The 20000-nt window shown below is 39.6% G+C and overlaps 1 protein-coding gene across 2 annotated transcripts in view; it reads left to right on the forward strand.

The window, feature by feature from the left end:
* Positions 1-20000, forward strand: part of LOC138051582 (nucleotide-binding oligomerization domain-containing protein 2-like) — a 30410-nt gene that overhangs the window by 9264 nt on the left and 1146 nt on the right. For both annotated transcript variants that reach the window (XM_068897815.1, XM_068897816.1), the window contains exons 4-11: positions 455-475; positions 4846-4887; positions 6803-6886; positions 10735-11990; positions 12314-12391; positions 13224-13298; positions 15907-15990; positions 16749-20000. The exon at positions 16749-20000 is cut by the window's right edge and continues 1146 nt beyond it. In XM_068897815.1, the coding sequence (XP_068753916.1) occupies positions 10802-11990; positions 12314-12391; positions 13224-13298; positions 15907-15990; positions 16749-19348 (4026 nt within the window). In that variant the 5' untranslated portion in view covers positions 455-475; positions 4846-4887; positions 6803-6886; positions 10735-10801 and the 3' untranslated portion in view covers positions 19349-20000. The remainder of the gene's footprint in view (positions 1-454; positions 476-4845; positions 4888-6802; positions 6887-10734; positions 11991-12313; positions 12392-13223; positions 13299-15906; positions 15991-16748) is intronic.

A 20000-nucleotide genomic window follows, 5' to 3' on the forward strand; every position in this document is an offset into this window, starting at 1 on the left:
GCTTAAAATGGTGAGAGATCGAGGGAATGGATCATGGTCTAACCACATTACAACTTTGCTCCATATTTTCAAATTCAAACAAAATTCATGAAAAGAAAAAAAGTAATTTTTTTTAATTGCTTTATCTTAGCAAAAGTTATGGCAAAATGCCAACTGCTAACCCTTTTATTTCAACGGTAATTGGTGATTCCTCCAAGGTACTTTAAGTGCAATGGGAAAAAATACCAGTCGCAAATGCGACTTATTGGTCACAACTTCATGTCTGATTTGCCATATTATTAAGCATGTAAATACATGTACATTGGATGGGTCTAATTATTAGTTTTATGAATTGTTTAAATTTCCGCATAATCCGATGTAATTTCTGCATAATCAAAGCATGTTTATCAAATGCATATTAAATATGAGCAAAAGTTTAGGCATAATCTTTATTTCTTTTTCTGCATCCTTTCAGAAGCCCAGATTAAAGGAGGAGGTAGGCCTTTTTGAGCAGTAATTTTTTTAAGATCCCTTTAATCTTTTAGGTGCAGTTGCAGTTTAGAGTGCAGGAAAATTCAGGGGGGAGGGGGTCTAATTTTGATAATTATCTGGGGGATCATATCTCTAGACCCTCCTAGGGGCTCAGGCCCTTTGACCCTTTCTTTACATGGCCTTTGGCCATGTATTTACATGTTATGGGTGAAATCTTGATTGTTACACCTACTTCAAAACTTAACGACAGCCCTGACAACTTATGCTTTCTTGTGCATAATTGATTGTGATGAGTAGCACAATCATGATGTACATTTGTGTAACATAGTGAAATTTTACAAAATTTTTCATGCTGTCATAAAATTGGATGAAAAGGAACCTGACAAAATCAAATAGCCTCTTAAGCTGATATCTTAATGTAAAATGAAATTTTTTTGTACTGATGGATCAAAAATAAGCAATTTTAAATTTACCCATGACCCCTTGCAGGCATGATAATTTCTTCATTTTACCTAGATTACCCTAAAAAATTTTGTTAAATAACTCGAAATATTCTCATTTTTAACTTTTGACATAACAGAAATGTTAATTTCAGAGTTGATTATATACTTCGCTTGATTCGCAATTGAGAAATTTCCACGAAATTTTCCACATGGATTGCAAAAAAAAGGGCAAAATGGGCTAAAGTCCGGAAAAAACCGGTTTAACTGATAAAAACAAGGCAAGGCCTGGTAGCAAAGCTTGCTCTGAGGGAACGTTTCGAAACGTAATGGCAGATCTGCAAGGGGAAACTTTTGGTTCTTTCACGCTCTAAATTCGCTTTGTCAACCTCTGAACATCAAGAAGTGTTTCAGACTCACAAAGAGGTCTCGTTCTTTCACAATTTGAATTCTTTCTTTCTGAGCTTTGGCGTGTAATTTGTACATGAGATGAGCATTCTGTTTTTCTTTGGGTTTTGTAATGTGAGCTCGGACAAGCAAGATACAGAGGACATTTTGCGAAGCTGTGCTTTGGTCCTAAGGCAAATTGTAATGGCGGACAAAGTGTTTCAGACTGAGAAAAAATGCTCTGGCTTCTCGTGTGCTGAGAAATTTTCGGTAAAACTTTCTCTAAAGCAACTACCACAAATGAGCATTCTCGAACCATATTTTATTCTGCCTAACCACAAAACATCCGTGGGTTACAGACGCAAATTGCAAAACAGCACTGAAGATTTTAGGAGAGTGACACTCAAGACTGTTTTGCTTTTCGCCCTCTTTTCTCAGTCATTGGTGAGAAATTAACCACAATTTTTTTATTTACTGGTTGCAACATTGTGTATGTGAAATATGTTGTCGATTTCGTTGTGAGGAATAAAGTACAAGCCGTCTGAAGAACCTTGTTGTGCTTGTCTTACTAGTTTGTGTGTTACGCGTGACGCGCCATTTTTTGTCCCCAAAGTGGACAACCGAATCCGTTTATTCTAAACTTAAGCGACCGATTTCGCTAATCTACACAGTAAATGTTACTTAATATGTAAGAAGCATATCTGCGAAATGTGAGTGGCTAGCACTTTTTACGAGCGGAGATATGGCCTGAAGTGTTCGTTCAAGATACTGGTTTCCCAAATGTACATCATGATTGTGCTACTCATCTTGTAGATTGTATGTAGACTCCAAATTTTTACTCATTTTAATAATTTTATTGTTAACAATACTTAAATTAACTTAGTTCAAGCTTGAGTTTTTCAAATTCAGATTTGCCATTCAAGTATAGTATACTAATAAATTTAATCTTTATCTTTAAATCATCTTCACAATATAAATTTCTTTAATAACCAAAAAGAACTACAGTGTGAACAAGTGACAGCAAATATAGGAATGTACAAATTGCTGAGCTTTAACATTCACATGTACTGTATGGTCCTAATACATTGACAACCAAAGGAGATGATGTGGTCCTTCAAGGGAGGAAATTTTGCTAAGAAAATTGGGTCATGGGGTTATAAGAGATTACTTTGCCATTGTTTTCTCTTGTGCTCAAGACTTTAGACTTTTCCCAATGCAGATTTCTCTTTTTCTTCATTTTAATTGAAACATTATTCTGATCTTTCATGATCTGTCATTTTTCTTGTTTTTATACATGTAATATAATTAATTTTCCTTGTGCTGTACTTTATTAAATTTGGTTAAATGTAATTTAGACGAAGCTAAACTCGAGGCAAGAGACTTACATGTAACTGATTGGAGTGTAATGTGAAGTGAAGTGCGTAGGATACTTTCTGTATTGGTAAAGCAATGACCTGTGACCTGTGACCTGTGAAAGAACTGGTGACGACTCACAAAATTAACACTGGACTGTGAATAAAATTAAAACTGGACTATGAAAAATTAAAACTGGACTGTGCAAAATTAAAAATGGAGTGTGAAAAATTAAAACTGGACTGTGAAAAATTAAAACTAGACTGAAAATTAAAACTGGACTGTGGCCCTCGTGGACCATCGTAACCTTCCATATGAATGAAAACTAATTTTCATAGAAAAGCTTCGCACTTAGACTCGCTTTGAAGAGGAGGCATACTTAAACTCGGAAATGGTCTATTGAAACCCTTTGGGAATAAAACGTTTTGTTCCAGGAATTTTGCATCTAATATAAATATGAATGCTACGTGATCATGCAAATACAATACACAAAGAATCTTTCTAAAAAGTTAATCCCATGAGATTTGAATTGGGTACAACATCGAGTTAGCCGATTAGGTCCATTGGAACTGTCTCACTTTTGCCAAATTTTAATTTTACTGACTGGCTCACTGCACGAAATTGACTAAAAGTTATAATTGTTATTTAATTTGTCCAAACGGTCTGGATAGAACAAGTGTTACTAATATTAAAAAAAATATACAAAACAACCACACTTTTGAATTTACGGAACCTGTTTCGATGTTTCAAACATCGTCTTCAGCGATAGTGAGTGTAACATTAAAATTTTACAAGATTCGTATATATATTTAACAAATAGATTCCATGTTGCCGTGCGTCTGTTCAGTAATAGATCAAAGATGAAGTCAAAATGTGGTAAGAACAAAAAAGTGGCACACGAGGCGATAGCCGAGTGTGTCACTGATGTGACAAGAATTATTAAAGCCCCTAAACATGAAGTATCCAACTGCCATTTTTACAAACTACCTTATATCGGTTTCTATTGATCTTATACCAGAAAGAAAATTTCATCTAATGTCAACAAGTATTGCAAGAATTTAAATGTTAAAGTAATTTTCTCTCCATTCAAACTGTGCAACATTTTTAGTCCAAAGGATTTCATTCCGGATTCTCTCAAATCACGTGTTGTATACAAAAACCAACCAACAAACAAGCACTTCTACACACGTGTAAATGAGCACCTTTTCCGGGACAAAAATTCTCATATTTTCAAGCATCTTAGTTTTTCTAAAAATTGTCACGATAATTGTGATGTTTCATGCTTCAAAATTATTGATAATGCTACTTCTTTCTATCAACTCAAAATCAAGGAGAGCTTCCATATTGAGCGGTTGAAAACCGAACTCAATAAACAAGTTGATATGTCAGTTTAGCATTACACTTTTAAGTGACGTGAAAAGGTGTCTGAGCTGCATTTAATGTCTGAAACTAAGAGGTTGTTTGATCAAACCCATTTCCGTACATCGTGACTGCTTTGAACACAATAATAAGGGCTGTCATTAAGTTTTGAAGCAGGTGTAACACTCAAGACTTCACCCAATCTCGTACCCAGAATCCTCGGGCTTTTTGATCGGCGGATGAGCACCCGGAGAGACTCTGGGATAATGTACTTGAACTATTTTTGTGATTGGTCGCTTGCATAACAGTGGCAGTCCGACACGAAGTCGGTTAGTGATTCGGAAACCACGGGATTGGGAGGGAGATTCGACATCTAAAACTAGTTTCAGTGCTGTTTGTTTTCCCACCTCAGAAACAGTGCCAGAAATATATAAATCACAAAATAATAAAAGGACGGGGTTTGAATTATGTCTTATACCGCACAGGAATTTTCCCTCGCTGCTAAAAACTGATTACTGATGCTGTTGCAAAAGTATCGTGGGAAAACATTACATCAGTCACTTTGGGGAGACATCCGTGGAAGAAGGTCTTGTCGAAGCCATTATAAGTTACGGAAACATAAAATTGTAGTAGAAGTCAGGACATTGGTGTCGTTTCTACAAAAATTTGTCGACCCTGTTGCTTGCACGATGGAATGCACGCTGAAACACTGAGAATGCACTAATGCCGAAAGCGTCAGAAGTTTCAACTTCACTCGCTCTTACAGGAAGCCAATAATCATTTCTCCAGTTTCTTTTATGTTGTGTAAGGCTAAAATGTCTGTTTCGTGTTTTAGGTGCTGATCAAAAGAAAAGCGGACCCTGGGGACGAGATTGAGGTATAGCGCTACACCTGTAATTACAAGTCGGAGTCTTGTAAAAACTACTTATAACGATGTTTATTGAACTCATTTCTTGTGTGCACATGCAAAAAAACAAGGGTTTAACTTGTAAACTACGCGTGTAACTTTGTTATTGAATTGGCCTGAACACGTAAATTGCTGTATACCACACAGCTCTCAAAAAGCTGTTTTTGTCTTGGGAATGCAATCATGATCTGTGCTTTTCATATCCCTCTCCTTCAAGTATCTAACAAAAATTCATAGTTACTGTAATGTCAGTTACATTTGAAAAGTGGTCACAGTTTGATCCATAAGTCTGCAATGAAGGGGAATTGGTTCGATACCGGGTTGACATCACAAATTCATTTCTATCTGTATCGAACCTATTCCCCCTCATTGCTCGGTTATTGATCAAAGTATGACCACGTTTCCTGTTTCCAAAGCCAATAAACAAGTGAAATTTCAATCAAAAGGTTATAAAAACAACACGATATAATTGGGACTATTTTGTAGAATAAATAAAGTGCGTTGAGGTCATATTAAGCACATTAATCGTTATAGAAACGAGCTTTTGCATATAATTATTAAAACTATTTTGTTCGCAATGTGCATCTTTAGTGTCTATGAGAATATCTAGAATGGAATGCCTTTTGTTGAACAAAATTATCAAATGAGTTGGTAAAGAGCAAATTACCGTAATTTATTTATGCCAAGTTACTGTATTTGCTGCTTAAGGGCCCACTAACGTATTTTTTGGGGTGCTTTGCTTAAGATGTAATGGTTCAGTAATTTGAGAGAATTTGGCATTATTTTAGTCAGTTTCCAACTTTTGTAAGCCAATGACCCTAAATATGACGTCATCATACCACGCCCATGGTCACGTGATCAATAAGAGAAAACTCTAAATTTTCCTCCGTGCTACGCAATTTGTGCATTTAATCGATGGTTTGATAATTTGTATTCGTTTTTGCATCCAGCCAAGTATGGCTTTATTTTTATTTTCAAAAATGTTCTTTTTAAAGATATAAACGATACTGAAATACCCACAACTTTTTCAAAAAAGATGATTTTAAAAAATCAATGCTTAGCTATATTCTGTTTTTGGGAGTGAAACGTGCCATGTAAAAAACAAATTTAATTCAATTTAAAACCGCCGGAAATTTAGCTTTTTTCTCAAACCGGAAGTCAGTTCGTTTACGCATGCGCAGTTGATCTTAGAACGAGAGCGAGGAAGGACGAGGAAAAAACTTCGATGGAAACAACAGTTTGTGCGGTCACTTTTGCTTGTGAGTGGGTTTTCTTGTTAGCTCATGATATGATGACGTCAGTTACCGGAAGTAACATTTCACTTCCTTAGCAACGCGCGAAAAATCTTTCTGTGGGCCCTAAAAGATGGCAGCTTTTAACGCATTCCAGTTTCACTCTGCAACCAATGCAGCACCACAGTTTGTTTAATTAAAAATTCATACCCCTGGTGCACCGGTCAAACAATTCAAATCCTAGATAAGTGGTTCTCTAATACTGTGCTTCGCTATAATTCATACCGTTTGTACAAATGTGTGATATAACTATCAGTGAATGTCTATGAATTCTAATGCATCAATCTATGATTGTATTAATTAAAAGTGGCCTATTCATCAAAACGGCAGCTTGATGTGTTAATACTGGGTCAAATGCCAGTAGGAAATTAGGAAACTGTGTTAATTTAAATTAAACCCTCAAGTTTTTTTGTTTTTTGTTTTTTTGGTTTGTTTGGGTTGTTTTTTTTGTTTTTGTTGATAAAGCAAATTAATGTAAAAAAGAGCAGTTTCTACTTGTGACTTCTGTTGTGCTAACTGCATTTGAAAGGAATCAAGTAAAATTTTCTCAGATGATAGGTGGCTAATGATCAATCAATTTTCTTATGTTGAAGGATCCATAACTGCGCTAAGATAAACTGAAAGCATTGTGCATTGTCTCAGAAGGGCACGGTGGAAACACGCTACTTGGAATTCCAGTAAGTTTGAATTGCGCAATCCATGGAATTGAGTCTGAAAAGAAACAAATGCGTTTCAGTACAAGATGCTGAGATCAAGGAATGTCTCGAAAACGAAGACCCTAAGACCCTAGCACCCCGAAAACTTGAAAAAAAGTAACCCAAACCCCTCAGTTTGGCTAATCCTAGGCCTAAAGTTGGTTTTTAGGTCTAGAGTGTCACAGGGCCAATATATACATCCGACGTGAAATGAAGATGTCCGGTCACACGTGGAGCGTGGTTACTCAGTAAAATATGGTGGATCACCCAGCTTTCCCTTTGAAACAGGTTGTAGCGAACGAAGGATTTGACCTTCGCTCGAGGTAACTCAAAAAGCCAACTTTAGGCCTATTGTTCGCCAAATTGAGGGTTTCGGGTTACTTTTTTCGTGTTTCTGGGGTCTTAGGGTCTTAGTTTTCGAGACATCCGAAATTAAGGGTTTCTGAAAGTTATATATTAACCCTTCAACACTGCCAATTTACTTGTTGTAACAAAATCATTGCTTTCACATATTTTGAAGATTCCTTTGATGTTGCTAATTAGTGAGTTATTGCCCGCACAGGGATTTTGCCCAGACCCGAGGAGGCATTATTGTAGCTTGCGCGGACATGTATTTAGAGTTACAGAAATATAGTTGCCCCCGCCTGGATCCCGAGGAGGCATCTTTGTAGCTTGCGCGTATATAGAGTTACAGTGATATAGTATTACATATCTGGTATGCCAGAAAAAATCTCGATTTGCCAGAGCTAAGCGCACACGGAATAAATGGGTAACGATGACGTTTTCACACCAAATGTCCGCAAGTAAGTCTTGCCGAGAGCGTGATACATGGGAAAGTAACGTCACAATCAAAGATGTATCGGTAATCGGAAATCTTCATTAGTATTGTTGATCATATCTTACCATCGGTCACGGAGTGTCACACGTCACATGCCGTGCAATCAGGCGTTGGAGCAGCTATTCGAAAAGTAAGAGAAAGCTTCTTCTTAAGTCCGTTTTTTCACAAAGGGGTAGTAAACTGACTAAATCGTCTCACGACAAGAATAATCCTTTGGTTTGATTAAGAGTCGCCGGACGATTTCATTTCGGAAACAATTTCTCGATTGACGAACATTGCGCAAGCGCGCACGAAGGTTTTTGCGGGAAAAGATTTGTCAGACACAAATCACTGTTGAGAGATTGGAAGACTTAGTCTACAAACAGCAAGTGTTGTTAGAAAACGACTGACGATTCTTAAAGTATTTCCAAGGCAAACGATCGGTGTTGTTCCCTACGTTAACATGTTAAAGGCTCGTGTGTAGTCCTGAAGAGGTTGTTGTTTGGAAAGAACCAATCTTGAACACGACTTTGGTTTGAAGAAAAAGGCCCCAAGTTATTGTCATATTTTTGCTGGATTTTTGAGACGGTCAGTTTCAGTTCTTTCAAAGTGTTAGTAAACTTTCGAATAAATTATCGCAATATAGGAAAGTCGTGCAAAACCATGTCATGGGTAGTGCATCGTTGGGGATACTCTCAACATTTCCGAACCAGAAGAGTTTTCTACAGAAAATTTTCACTCGATGTACCTATCATTAATAATACCGTGACACCGTTTCAGTTCCTTCATCCGATCAGATCTTAACACTTCCTGTTTCGTACTATTCATTTGGTCATTTAATCCTATAACTGGTATTATAGAATCCAGATCAAATACATCTCAATAAAGCATTGACATTAAAGCGTGCAACATCAGTGGTTATCCACGTTACCACATTGCGGAAAAGAATTGACATTGCGTTTCCTTTAGTTTCTGTATCCACAGGTATACCATCTTGTCCGCCGTGATCAAACGGTCAACTTATAACGCCCTTTTCATATTCGGTACTGACTTGTTCTCTCCCGCTTCAACATCAGTTGCTCATCTACATGAGCCCTGGACACATTGAATACTGCGTATACTTAACAGCGGGGGCAGCTGTAGTGTTTAGAAAACATGGCTGCGTTAAGGAGGCTCAAACCAGTTTCAACACCTTGAATAAAATGTACCTGTACATGATTGGTAGGATAGAATCAGCTCTATAACACTGTGTCACCAAGCAGCCATGTTATGGTACCATGTGAACAACAGTAATTGCTTAACAAATGTTCCCAGTGTTGTGACATCACAGGTGACCATTGCATTAGGAGATACATATAAAACTTGCCTACGTTTTGTCTTTGAATGCTTGTATCTCACAAGTGAACTTGGTGGCCCCCATTAAATTAGCAGGCTAAATTGAAACTATTTGTATAGAGATTTTAGATGACTCCTGTTACTATGTTGACGTATTATATGTTGCAATAATGATGGCGCATCTTGTTATGAAAATTTGGTGTCTCATGTAATACCATAACATTGCCGTTGCGTAAAAAAGTGTTGTAAAGTGAATCCTTCACATAAGACTGGCATTCTCTTGAAATATTATTTGCTGGATTGAGCCACCTTGAGAACACAGTTCACGTATTTAGAGAGGAAAACACAATTCTAGGGGCCGGTTTTAGGCTGCCTGGTTTGTGGACATGCTCCCTTCTAAAAGTTTATAAATGGTAGAGGCATTGAAATACCGTTTATGTATTCTCTTGGAGATCTCCCCTACAAAACAACCAACCCTACGCGATAATGGCTTTCAAGAATTAGTTAGCATCTCCTTCTCCTAATTGCCCACATTATCTTACACAAGTATGAGTTAGTTTAACGTAGGTTGCCCATGTATGAAGTACATGTAGTTTAGTTTTTATTGGGCGGAAAGCACTAAAAAGACACACACCTTTTTAATTTAATTAGCCTTTGCGCAGTTAAGTAAAACCACTTGTTCCCCAGTTACGAAGAAACTGCCAAGTTTCCCTGGGCCTTTCTCGACATTCTCAACTCCCTTCTTTTACTGAATCGCATTTTTGCCCACCATAATAAATGTTCCTGGCTAGTTTGACCCGGCGTTTCGTCTCGACGAAGAGACTCTTCACAGACCTTCAGGATTCTCTGGGCCAAGACGAGACGCCGCGTAAGACTAGCCACGACATTTCACAAGTGTTTAACAATTGTTTTGCTCAGTTTGTGGGAGGCGCGGTGGCCTCGTGGTTAGTGTGCCCTGACTCCAAAGCGAGTGGTCCGGGTTCGGGTCCTGGCCAGGGACATTGTGTTGTGTTCTTGGGCAAGACACTTTACTCCCACGGTGCCACTCTCCATCCAGGTGTATAAATGGGCACCGGCGAAATGCTGGGGTAACCCTGCGATGGACTAGCATCCTATCCAGGAGGGGGGGGGGGGGGTGGGGGGTTAAAAATACTCCAAGTCGCTTAATGCTACGGAAACCGGGGATAAGCACCAGCGTGTAGGGTCATTGGCTCGGAAAGCGCTTACATTTGCTCAGTTTGTGTAAATTTAACTCGTGATCGTACGGTTAGGAATCCTTCTGCGATAGAAGGCCAGACTGTCAACATTAAGAATTTGCGAACGGGACTTTGGGCGTGATGCTTAACGAGTTTGCCTATGAATGGGCCCTTGGCAGGATAGTGATCACATGGTACAAAAACCGCCATACTGGAACGCAAATTGCCTACTGGGACATCTAAAACAAAGAAAATTTAGATTAACTAGCTTTGTTTTAGATGTCCCAGTGCGCAATTTGCGTTCCAGTATGGCGGTTTTTGTAACATGTGATCACTATCCTGCAAAGGGCTCACTCTGGAGGTCTCTGAAGAGTCTCTTGGGCGAGACGAAACGCCGCGTCAGACTAGCCGCAAGTATTTGACAATTGTTTTGCTTTTCCATAATGAATGTGTCTGGTAATTTCCTTTCTTGTGTGTGTTAGGGACACGGAATAGCTCTGGCTCAAGGTTCATCCAATCAATGCAGCAGCGTTATCACCACACTTAACTATGGCGTCAGGCTCATGGCAGCAATCTCAAGAACATGGCCCCAAAAAAGTTCAAGTCACCATTTTGGCGTCTGAGTGGGGATCCAGTAAAGGCGGACTTTCCACAATCAACAGAGAGTTGGCCATACAGCTGGCCAAATTCCCAGAAGTAGAAATCACATACTTTTTACCGAAATGCTCTGAGGAGCATAAGAAAGTAGCTCTCAGCCATGGGATAAAGATTATTGAGGCAACACGACTTCCAGGTTATGAAGAACTGGAATGGCTCAGCTTTCCACCAGAGGATTTGCGAATAGACGTCATTTTTGGTCATGGAGTGAAACTTGGTCACCAAGCACAAGTTATCCGCAACTCTCGCAAATGCAAGTGGATACAAATGATACACACTGACCCAGAAGAACTTGGTATGTTCAAATGTTACGATAATCCAATCTCAAGGGGCGAAGAAAAGCACAATGTTGAAGTAGAGCTGTGCAAGATGGCTAATTTCGTCGTAGGAGTCGGACCCAAGCTGGCAGAGGCTTTTTGCAACTACCTCCGCAGTTGTCAAAAAGATCAAGATGTTATGGACTTCACACCTGGAATTTTTGATGAATTTGTCAGTGTTCAGCAAGTTCGCGAGGAAAGAAAACAGTACAGTGTCCTGGTGTTTGGTCGGGGAGATGCTGAAGATTTTGAGTTAAAAGGGTTTGACATTGCAGCAAGATCTGTTGCGGCATTACATGACACTCGTCTTGTTGTCGTCGGAGCACCCGATGGAAAACGTGAAGAGATCGCAAATCGATTGCTGGAATGTGGTATTCCCAAACTACGCCTCAGGGTGAAAGGCTACATCGAGAGCCGAGAAAGCTTGAAAGGATTATTCAGTACGGTGGATCTTGTACTCATGCCTTCTAGAACAGAAGGGTTTGGTTTAACAGGACTGGAGGCTCTGTCAGCTGGGCTACCTGTGATCGTCAGCAAGAACTCCGGCTTTGGAGAAGCCCTAGGCAATGTACCATTTGGTTCCTCATTCGTCATTGACTCTGAGGATCCCAATGTGTGGAAAGCAGCTATCAAGGACATATGGAACAAAAACAGGCAGACAAGGCTTGATGAGGCTAAGGTGTTGCGTGACTCCTATGGAACGAAATATAGCTGGTCTGAGCAGTGCAAAGATCTTGTTAAAAAGATGGTCAACTCATTTAATGGTATGAATTACCAATGTACATGTATTTCAAACCCTTTGTATAAACATCGTTTCAAATCTAAATCTAGAAAGTTGGTTAACTGCTTTTCGATCATATAGACATCAGCAGCTGCGAAGGGCAGCTTCATTAACTCAAAATTTCATGAAAAAGACAGCTAAAAAGTAATTCACTAAGACGGAACCCTTACAACGCTGAGTAGAAAACCGGCTAAATACTCTGGAAGTCAGTATCATATCTTGGTAGTGAGCTCAAACTGAAAGTGTAATATTACCTTTTTTTTATTTGTGAGCGATTCATATGTTGTTCACTTTAATTTATTTCAGCAGATGCTCCCTGCGAGGCTCAGATGCCATCAGAAGCTCAAGGCAAATCAAAGAGAAAATCCCGTGAGGACCGAAAAGGTAAACTCGTCAAAACTCTGGCTGGAAGAACAATTCGCGTAAAATGAGCGTGTACTCACGTGAAAAGGTTCCTTGGTTTCTCTGACCGGAAAAAAGATGATCCGTTGTGTTCCAGTAGAATAGGAAGAGTTCAATTCTCGGGGGGACTAGTTTCTAGACATCAATGTCACCCTTATTTGGTCTTTGTGACGTTATATGCCTTTCAGCTCTGTACACTTGAAGACACTGATGCTGCGTTGTGTTTGCCTAAAAAAAGTAGAGTTTCAATTCCCGGGGAATTAGTTTCATCAAAGTGACAGCGCTTCCTTTATTTGGCCCTTGTGTCGTCATATGCCTATGCGTTCAGGTACACTTGAAGACACTGATGATAACCACTGATGGATTTGTGGGCCACCATGACCATTCCCTGAATTTCAATTATGAAAACCTTTCCAATATCAAAAATGTAATTATCGACCTTAGTATATCTCTTTGGATTATTTCTAGTGAGCATCTGAATCTTTCCTGTGACCTTCTGTTTTTAAGGCAAAAACTGAATTCTTCCTCCCACCCACAGTCTTGGATAACTCGTTGGGAAAAATGGTCATTCCCTCATTTGTCTGTGTGATAAAAGATTAACTTCTCCATACTTGCCCCCCTCCCCTAATCCAATGTTGGTTACGAAACCGTCAAAGGCTTGCACGGTATTTTTCACCACATTATCAACATTGGTATGCGGTAGAGTGGGGACAAATTGAGAGTGCATGTGCAAGGATTTTCACGCCAGAATTTTTTCCGAAAGTTTTGTCCAAAATTGCAGGTGTTTCAATTTTTTGCTTTCAAATATTTACAGATATCTTTTTCACCCATCATGGCGTTTCAGAAAAGAAATCAACAGAAGAAGAGAAAGAGTTTAAGGAACATGCAGGTACAGTCATGTAAACCGAAGCAAGTTTTAATCTGATTCTAAATTTAACTGACTGAACAGCTCTTTCAATGAAGATTTTCTGGCAATTGTTGATGTAGATACTGCTTGTGCAGCCAAACAACGAAACCTACAATCATAGACAAAAGTGGTTGTTAGTAAAACGCGTAACGGGAGAAACTGCGTAACGGAATTTTTTTTTTTTCCTTTTTTTTTCCGACACTGTGGTTAATTATTTTAAAACCAAAAAGACCGTTAAAAAACATAAAAAGGTAAGTAAAGACGTGGCCCGCGCTGGTTCTTGTTATGAGAGAAAAAGAAGACAAAATATATATCAAGTATTTATACGTAAAATGTTCTTTTAACCACACGGAATGGAGGACCCTAATTTGACCTAGTCAATTATTATTTGTTGGATTTTATCTTAGTCCCCTTCTGATTTCTTGGGATGTCTGTCACACAACGCTAAACCCCCAAATATCTTGGCGCTTTTGTCACGTTGTCCGGTCTTTCGTTACCTGCTGTCAAACACAGTATCGTCAAAGTAAACTCGCTACCCGCTGGGTTTAACAGTCATCGCTTGTTTACATTAAAAAAAAATAGATCCGATAGAACCAAAAGATCCGACGTACTGTAGGATTTAGCTCCTCATTCCTCTATTCTGTGTTGTAGCTTTTCTCAAACCTTGAAATAGTCAAGAGTTAAATTACACTTTGACGTCAGTTGAAATATTAAGGGTGGTATGAACACTTTTCAGCTTTGAAATAAATATTGCTTTGAAGCGAAAACTAAAAGTCAAAAAGACTCACGCTGGCCAGTGGCTCCCACCGAGACATTCTTCGCCTATTCTTAGGCTCGTGAAGCGGCGGAACGATGGTAAGACGGGCTTAAGAATGTCTGTGTAGGAGCAGAGTAGGAGGTCAGGAGACCAGTAGATATAAGTCAGTTTCGTTACAGCAACAGAAGTTCTAAATTGTTCGCTGAAGAAACAATCGTAGCCTGCTACACAGACATTCTTAAAGGTCTTTTGAGGTTCGTCACGCGCGGCGATTGCGTGACGAGGCACAATAAAAATGTCTGCATGCAGGTTTTCTAAGACTAAAGGGAATTGGCACAAACATATTCCCTGAGACCTCATGTTGAGTTTTCTACTGTTTTTAGGCTGAATTGAGTTAGTTACTATAACATGGAACAAAACTTACCTTCAAATTGAACCTTGATGGAAATTCTCTTTTAAAGAACTAACCAGAGCTTGCACACCCATTGAAAATAACTTTGACGAAACAAGGACAACAAAACCTTCGTTATTGAACTTTTTGAAACTAAATTCACGTTTTCTTTCTGGCTTCCTAAAGTGGTTTATAAGTTATCTAAAGCCTACAAAGTTCGCAGTGAAAAGGGATATTTATTTTAACTCGTTGCTTTTGAAAAAGAAAAAAGGTTCGGTCGTGTTAACAACAACAAAGGCAACAACAACAACAACAGCAAAAAACAAACAAAAAAAGGAAAAAAAAATCCCGTAACGCTGTTTCTCGTTAAACACCGTTGTAGCTGCTCAATTGTGTAGTGTTCTGGTTCTCTCTCGAGAATTGAGCCAAGAACACGGTCGACGTCGCGTAAAACCGAAAATCATGCCTCATTTCTCTTGTGACTCTTACAGAGTCCTTACAGACTGAACTTTGTTTGTCTGAGTCACTTGGGGGTCTATAATGTCATGACGCCATTAGTGCGAAGCGCTATTCAGTTTAGCAAGCATCGTCAGTTTCGCATATAAGGGCTCGCGCGTGCTTACCATTAGAACAAATATTAAGAATAATCATTTCTCCAGATTTTACATTTTATTAGCTTTATAGTGATATATACTTTGTAAAGGTTTTATTACAACCGACGCGCGTAGGAAAGATTTTCCGAAAGACACTCCTGAAGGTCTACAGTAACCTTAACCAGATAAACGCCTAAAATTCATGATGACATGGCAAAAAACATTTAAATGTTAAAGCAAGCGCTTACTGTATTTGTTTTTCAAAGGAACTGTAAACGCTAACAAAAAAGTCGTATTTCCAATTTAAGACCACACCCAGACAATCCGACAATCATAGACAAAAGTAGTTGGGAAAGTTATGAAAATGAACCGCACCAAAGCTGTACTTCGACCCGCTTCTGTTAAAGCGCAAAAGAAATAGTTTCACCTTCTCTTATATAGCCCCCCTCCCCCCTATAGCCCCCCTCCCCCCTATTTAATGTTGGAGGGTAACACAACAATTTCCCACTAAAACCATTCCGTTTTGCACAACATTGAATAGGGGGGAGGGGAGAGAAGCACTGAAGACGTGAAAAGTGCTGACCTTCTCAACGGTTTTGTCTGATTGTAGACACGTTCGTTCTATGTATCGTGTGAGATGCGAACAGTGGATAGTTTAGGTGCATACTGTCCAGCTAGAAGAATTCCTAAAAGGGTCAATCAAATGGCTCGCTGCCGATAAGAGTTGTTGAGCAAGAACTAATGAGATTACGATTCAAATAAGCTCGTATTGTGTATGCCGTTTATCATTTATTCGAATGCCAACTTACTGTAAAGTCATGTCTGGTTTGTTGTATGTGATTTTTACAGATGTTTCTGTCAAGGAACAAACTCAGATCCTATTCACAAGGGAGAGCTTTCCATCTTCTTCTGTGGCTTCTCCTCGAACGGAAGGTATATATGACCTTACGAGAATTTGACCATGTTGGAAATAGACGCGAGAAAAAAAAATCATTCACTCGTAAAATTCAGGATGCCCATAACATCGCACTAAAAAAAAATGTGTTTACAACAAATGGGCTTTTTATACACCCTTTTAATAAGTCTAATATATGCCGTTTTCCGCTAATGACGTCGAACTCGTGCTTTCAAATTTTATTCAGCCCCGCGTGGTTTTAAAATGGATTTATTACTTTACTATAATCGTCACTCCATTTCAATTTAAATGTATTATTATTGCTACAATATTGTGTTAATTTTATGTCAACTCGGGTTAGTTTTAGTTCTTACCACTAAGCATTGTGATACGGAAGCCAAAGACTCATCCACGCCAAGAGAAAACATTTTGTGGTAATTTTTCGTATGAAAACAAACGTTTTCTTTACGTGGATAAAACAGCACATACATTTAGAAACTGTTCTCGTTTGCGTAGCAGAAATGACTTTAAAAGCGGCGATACATAAAAAAAATTCAGCCAAGAGGGCTTGCAAACCAGTGAAACCTCTAAATTCATTAACAATATCAAAAATCGGATTAGCTAGGAAATAGGTAGAATGATAGGCAAAAGATGGATTTTGGCTTTAAAAGTAGAAATCGTCTCTCACTGATGTAAAAACAAAAACATAAATAAAAGAAACGTAGAAGAAGCGAATAACTTTTAATCAGTCGACCTCTAAATTGACCCTATTTCTGGGTGTTTGTTTGTTTTGCAGCTACTTCTTCATGTCAGAGTCATATCATAGAATCGATAAGACAAATTTACAAAACGAATGAAGGGGTTGTTTTCCCAGTTCCTTGGAATGAAGGGTTCAGCTTCCAACTAGAGAACATTTTCACCAGACTTAAGATAGTTCCAAAAGAAAAGACACGCGGAACGCTGGCGAAAGAAATCACCAACATGACAAGTATTTTTGCATCACACGAAGATTGCCAACATCCGCGAGTTCTCCTGATTGAGGGCGAACCCGGCATGGGAAAGACGACCTACTGTCAAAAGCTGGCATATGATTGGGCAACTAAACAAGACCGCGAATGGGACGAGTCTTTCCCAAGAGTAGAGGTGCTCCTGCTCCTCAGATGTCGTGAAATTGATTCTAGCATCTGGCAAGCTATCGACGACCAAATTCTGCCGGAAGAAGTTGACCCAGAGTTGAAAGAAACGTTTTTCCGGTTCGTGCGAGAAAACCCTTCTAAAGTCCTGTTAGTGCTCGATGGGTTGGATGAGGCAGACCCTCAAAAATTGGCTGTGTACTTTAGTCTTATTCAAAGAAAGCTGCTCCCTGGTTGTAACATTGTTCTTACCTCTCGTCACGAAGCAGGAATTAAAGTAAGACCTTACTCGGACACACTGTTGGAGATTGTTGGATTTACGAGAAGTGATGCGGAGTGTTTTATAAGGAAGTATTTTCGACGCGCAGAACAAATGGGAGAGAAGCTGATAAATGTACTGTGGCATCCGTATGATGATGATGATGATGATGATTACGATTTTGATCAGCATTTAAAAGATCATGTTGATGATGATGATGATGATGATGATGATGATGATGATGATGATGATGATTACGATGATGATGGCGATGGCGATGACGATGACGATGATGATCAGCATATTGACGGACCTTTAGCAGAACTGACAAAAAACCCTTTAAATACACTTCTGCTCTGTGTGCTTTTCGAAGATTTTGGCGGCATTCTACCAAAAAACAGAACACAGCTGTACGTAGAGATTGTTCTCTTCGTTTTGAGACGATACGAAATGAAGAACCACTTACCAAGTAGTGGTAAAGACCTTCTAATAGTTTACAAGAAGGAACTGATGACCCTAGGGAGAATGGCGCAAGAATCTCTTTTTAAAGGAGAGGGGCATTTCGAAGACGTCGAAGGGAATTTCACGGAAAGTCTGTTCATTAAATTTGGCTTTCTCTCGATCCAGGCTGGCGGTAGCAAGAGAACGCCTTGTTTCCGTTATAGCTTTTTTCACAAGAGTTTTCAAGAATTCTTTTCTGGTCTACATCTTGCGTTTTCTATCCTGGATGGAGAAATTGATAAGGAGTCAGTTCTGACTGACGAAAGATATTTTCGTGAACTAAATCAAGTTTTCATGTTCATGAGTGGAATCATAGCGTCGCAATCCGAGGAAACGGCAGTGTCGATTGTGAATGGTGTTGCCTCACTTGTAAATGTGAGAGGCCGCAGACCTCTGCATGACGCAAACTTGTACCTGAAGTTGGCTTTAGATGTCATAGGGGAATGTAAACCATGCTCCGAAAACCTGTATGCTAAGTTAGCTTATACCTTTGGCAAAAGTCTTGATTTGACGGAAATTCGAATATACTTCAGATTACGTACGAGAATTGCTGCCCTTTCCGAGGCCCTTGCAGTAAACACCTCCCTTACTACTTTGGATTTGTCTGGCAACTCCATTGGTGCTGAGGGTGCTACTTCACTTTCCCAGGCCCTCGCAGTAAACACCTCCCTTACTACTTTGAATTTGTTTGGCTACTCCATTGGTGCTGAGGGTGCTACATCACTTTCCCAGGCCCTCGCAGTAAACACCTCCCTTACTACTTTGAATTTGTTTGGCAACTCCATTGGTGCTGAGGGTGCTACTTCACTTTCCCAGGCCCTCGCAGTAAACACCTCCCTTACTACTTTGGATTTGTTTGGCAACTCCATAGGTGCTGAGGGTGCTACTTCACTTTCCCAGGCCCTCGCAGTAAACACCTCCCTTACTACTTTGGATTTGTCTGGCAACTCCATAGGTGCTGAGGGTGCTACTTCACTTTCCCAGGCCCTCGCAGTAAACACCTCCCTTACTACTTTGAATTTGTCTTGGAACTCCATAGGTGCTGAGGGTGCTACTTCACTTTCCCAGGCCCTCGCAGTAAACACCTCCCTTACTACTTTGAATTTGTTTCGCAACTCCATAGGTGCTGAGGGTGCTACTTCACTTTCCCAGGCCCTCGCAGTAAACACCTCCCTTACTACTTTGGATTTGTCAGGCAACTCCATTGGTGCTGAGGGTGCTACTTCACTTTCCCAGGCCCTCGCAGTAAACACCTCCCTTACTACTTTTCATTTGCATGAGAACTCCATTGGTGATGAGGGTGCTACATCACTTTCCCAGGCCCTCGCAGTAAACACCTCCCTTACTACTTTGGATTTGTCCGGCAACTCCATAGGTGCTGAGGGTGCTATTTCACTTTCCCAGGCCCTCGCAGTAAACACCTCCCTTACTGCTTTGGAATTGGAATACAACCCCATTGGTGCTCCTCGCCTTAGTTTAGACTCTCGCATCAAATTTCTGTGACGAGCGTGATCTTCTTTCTAAAGGTTTCAGTGTTTACATCGACGCCAACAGGATCATGACTCACAATAAGCAAGGACGACGGCGACTACGAGAACGTTGTTGTGTAAAAATATTATTTCCTTTTACTGTAATAATTTTCCATGTCTCTCCTCGGCTTGGAAAGTGTGAATACACAATCCAGGAATAAAACTGATGAATGCAGTGTGGATATTTAGAGAGAAAATAGTCATGTTCTCTCGTTCTCCACATGACCTCAAATTTGATCTTTCACGTCGTAGTCAAGACGAGAACGGCAAAAAAAAATCTATCAAAATGTAAAACGCACGTGCAGGGCGTGCAAAGCTATTTTTTTTGCCCACAAAATATTCAAATTTATGGCGTTCTCGTAGCCGTTGTCGTAGTCGTTGCTTAAGGTCCCTATTGTCTTTTAGTGTTGTTGTTGAATTTGACGACTATCTCACTTCACCTTCCCACCCCTTGTTTGTTGGTAAGCATGCACTGAAAGGTTAAAAGTCACTTTCTTGCTAGTGCTTCACGACAAATTAAGGGTTACATACATAGAGATACACCCAGTTTTTCCCTTGTAATATGTTTCAGTTAAAGTGTTACTCTGATAAAAGATCACAGTCGAGTCTTTTGTTGTCTTGGGATT

This window comes from Montipora capricornis, chromosome 6, assembly GCF_036669925.1.
Source record: "Montipora capricornis isolate CH-2021 chromosome 6, ASM3666992v2, whole genome shotgun sequence".
NCBI classification, from domain to species: Eukaryota; Metazoa; Cnidaria; class Anthozoa; order Scleractinia; family Acroporidae; genus Montipora; species Montipora capricornis.